The sequence below is a fragment of the Wasmannia auropunctata genome, unplaced genomic scaffold (genome assembly GCF_000956235.1).
Source record: "Wasmannia auropunctata unplaced genomic scaffold, wasmannia.A_1.0 LD266725.1, whole genome shotgun sequence".
Taxonomy (NCBI): Eukaryota; Metazoa; Arthropoda; class Insecta; order Hymenoptera; family Formicidae; genus Wasmannia; species Wasmannia auropunctata.
In genome coordinates, this window is record NW_012096165.1 from 1 (window position 1) to 3,949 (window position 3,949).

Consider the following 3,949-nt stretch of genomic DNA (forward strand, 5'->3'; position numbering starts at 1 on the left):
AATCATAAACTGAAGCCGGAATAGTGAGATCACAATTAAATCGATCTTCAATACGATGCGATTAAGCATGTTAAAAAACCTGCGAAAAACTTATTGCGAAGAATATTATCTCAGCCAGGATTTGAATACACAAATAATAATAAACTAAATTTTTCGATATTTCGAATAATTTTGAGTTATTTGAAATACGAGATATTATATGGCTTAATATATGCAAAATCTTAAGTCTCTTGTCATATTAGTGTAAAATAAGTTTATGGTGTTTATCAGGTCCCAGTTTCCAAATTCAAATCAAGATGTCTAATCGCATCGTATTGAAGATTGATTTAATTGTGATCTCACTATTCCGGCTTCGGTTTATGATTACGTTACAAACACAAAATTAATTCGGCGCGCAGTTTAAAATGACTGAAATATGGAATTAAGATTTATATAAAAATATTATTAGGTGCAAAGATCCAACCTCGATTGTTTAAGGCGTTCTCATTTGAATTGTGTTTATTACTTACGTGGTCTATATCCTAATTATTGCTTATCATGTTTGTTATGTGCACGATATAGTTAGAAATTGATTTTTGTTTAAAAAAAGTGGAATGCTACAATCAGTTAAATTGATTTTCTGACTGAAAAAAATTAAAACCTGGCAGTTTAAACGCGCAGTTACTACGCGAACTCTATAACATTAAAGTTTTATAATATTGTTTGCAGATGTAAGATCGCAGGTTAGTAATTATATTTAGAAACAATTTAATATATGTCAACCGGATACATTTAAGGTCGAAAAATAACAAGAAAACCGATTTTTATATTTTTTCGCCACGTTCCACCAAATAAAAAAAAATCTGAAAAAAATATTGAATATAATAATATGTTATAAGACTTATCTACTGACTTTTTTTAAAAGTGGCCAATTTTTTAGATCTAGAGAAATGCGATTTAAAATATTCTGGATTTTTTTTAAACAGAATTTTCAGCACAGAACGACAACAAAATTCAAATTTATATATATGGATAGCCTTTGTAATCGTGAATTGTTTTGTAAAGATTAATTCAAATTTAGCGGAGAAGAAAAATATAAAAAAAAATCACATTTCTTGTGATATTTCGAAATTGTGTGAGTCTTTTAAAATGAAACTTGGCATAAAATTTTTTTTTATCTGGGTGGACATTTTGCTCACTATGACGATCGATTACGCGCGGGGCCGGAAATCACCTTCTTAACCCGCTATACCCTTTCAAATAACTTTATTATGGTCGTAAAATTATATATACAGTTTACAATTAAAGCGAAATTTACCTGTGTTCCGCAGTATTATTTATTGCATTGCCATCTGCGTGAACGAGATGTTCTATTATTACAACAGTATCCATCTCGGGATCATCTCTAGGCTGTCGGAAAAGTATTCGACCAACAATGGGATATCTGAATACTACTTCCGCTGTGTACATCGGCATTTGCCAATCAGTATGCGGTGTATAAAGCATGAACGTGCCGCACACCCATGGAGCCATGCCTGTGTTATCAGTCTCAGTGTATCTAATAGGAAATTATTTTTAATATTATTTAAACGTATTACGAAAGAACTCATATAATATAAATCATTTTAACATATTATTCCAATTATTTTAGTTATTTTTTTTATTCTAAAAAAATATTTTGTATAAATATTTTACTATTAATTTTAGAATATTAGAATTTGTAAAAAATTTTGTATTTTAAATCCCTTTTTCTGGAATACCTGATTTTAATTTATTTTATTTACATAATATAATATATTTATAATATTTCTTATGTTTCAAAATAGTTTATTATTTTTAAATTGCCTCATCAAAGCTTTATAAAAAATTAATGAACGAAAATTGAAAACATTAATTTCTGTTTAGAAAGAAATACACACACATACACACCACATACATATACATATATGTATATATACAGTATACATCAGAGATTCCAGAAAAAGGGATTTAAAATATAAAATTTTTAAAAAATTCTAATATTCTAAAATAATGTAAAATATTTATACAAAATATTTTTTAAAATAAAAAAACAACTAAAATAATTTATCTTGTAATTTTATGTTGCATAATTAATTACTTGTAAAGAACTAAAGATCTGTGAATAATACTGTGGATTCCAGAGAGCGGTAAATATGTGTCCCAATAAATTCCACTGAGTTTAGCACTCCCAGGTAAAATGTCATTGTGATATGATCCTTCCTTTCGGTTCTGAAGCTTTCCAGATAGATCACCAATAGCATATTGATCTTGAGTACCGAAACCTATATAATTCCATTACGCAGTAATTAAAAAATTATTTATATATTTATTATGTTAAATTTATCGTTAATTTTAATTAAGTCGTCTTTTATTAAGTAATTAATTATATGTAATATATAAAATCGTGTATTTATATTATTTAATAATTTTTTTCTTATGGCCCAATTACCTGCTGGTGGCGTAGTCTTTTCATCGATATTCAAAGGATTGAACAACTTTTTAGTAGTTAAGCATGGATCAATAGTAATTCCGACACTTTTTGCTGGTTCTGGTGGTAATTCGTGGATCCTATAAGACGCTACTTTAGTAGCGTACCGTAATCTAGTTTCCAAATCATTTATTGTTGTTAATGAGATATTGATCCACGTTGGACTGAATGGCGTTTCTTGAATTGCCGTTATTTGACCTCTGATACCACGTGAATTAATTATGGCCCTGTATATTTTTTAAAAATTATACTGTTTTAAGAAATCTTATTTTAACATTAATTTCAATAAGGCCACTATATGTATACACAAACAAATAAGGGGAAAAAGCCAAATACTACCGTGGCTAGATGCTTATACTATGTATATAAATAATATTTTTAATTTTTAAATTTCAGTTAAATTAATCATTTAAATTTCAGAACTGCACTCTGATTATTTTTGGATTTTTAAAACGAAATGATCATAACTTTACGCTCAAATAATATTCTATATTTAATTCAATTCGATCCTCAATAAAGATGCTACAAACGTTCTAAAACGCTAAAATATTGTAAAGAACTTATTGCGAAAAATATTATTTTAGCTAAAATTCGAATCTGAAACCTTATTTTGTTATAAAAATTACAAGTACATCTATACTCTGTTAAATACTATTTTTCGAAACCTTTTTTTCGTTATTTTTCAACATTTGTTACATTGCTATATAACTCCTTAATATTTTGCGCCATTTAAAATTAATATTTAATTTTTAGATAAACTTAATTATTCTATTTAATACTAATTATGTGGCTCTTACTTGGTATATATCGGTTTACGATGATTGATTTTGGCACAGGCTAAAAACGAATCCTCGTGCACAGGATGAAAGATGACTAAGTATAAGTGACGATGTGGAACAAGTAGATCCGCCGGTAATAAAGACAACTCTGAATCTCTATAGAAAGTTTTATACTTTTCCTGTGTATTAATGGCAACTTTTACTTTGCCTAAACGTACGTCGACATCTCCGATAGATTTTCCAACATCAGAATTATTAGGATCAAATACATTTTGAAGTATATTACAGTTGTTTTTATCTAAACACGAAACATTTCATGATTATAATTTATAATATTATGATTTTAATAATGCACATGTGTTATTATAAATATTATATTAACCAGTAAACGAGAACGGATTGAAATAAATTGAAAAAAAATTATTTTAACGTTCGCGAATGCGTATCTCTGAAAATCTGTGAAGCCATTTTAATATATCTAATGCCTTTGTATTCATTTATAGGAATTGAATAAGTACATTTTCTTTGCCATTCAATCCAAACAAATTGAGCTTTAAAAAGTAAATAGTGAATACTGGTTAAATCAAAATTCTAGATAGGAAATGTAGTTTCTTCAATCTAATTCAATTCAAAAAATATTTTTCCATGAAAATGGATCATGAATATTATTCAAATAAAAATT

The 3,949-nt window shown here is 27.4% G+C and overlaps 1 protein-coding gene across 1 annotated transcript; it reads right to left on the minus strand.

Annotated features, from left to right (window-relative positions):
- Positions 1-1,297: 1,297 nt before the first annotated feature.
- LOC105462280 lies at positions 1,298-3,565 on the minus strand (the record flags this gene model as incomplete). The annotated part of the gene is made up of 4 exons (XM_011708801.1): positions 1,298-1,537; positions 2,099-2,282; positions 2,450-2,715; positions 3,286-3,565. Coding segments are annotated over 4 exons (970 nt in total), but the record flags the coding sequence as incomplete, so codon positions are not given.
- Between the last annotated feature and the right edge of the window lie 384 nt (positions 3,566-3,949).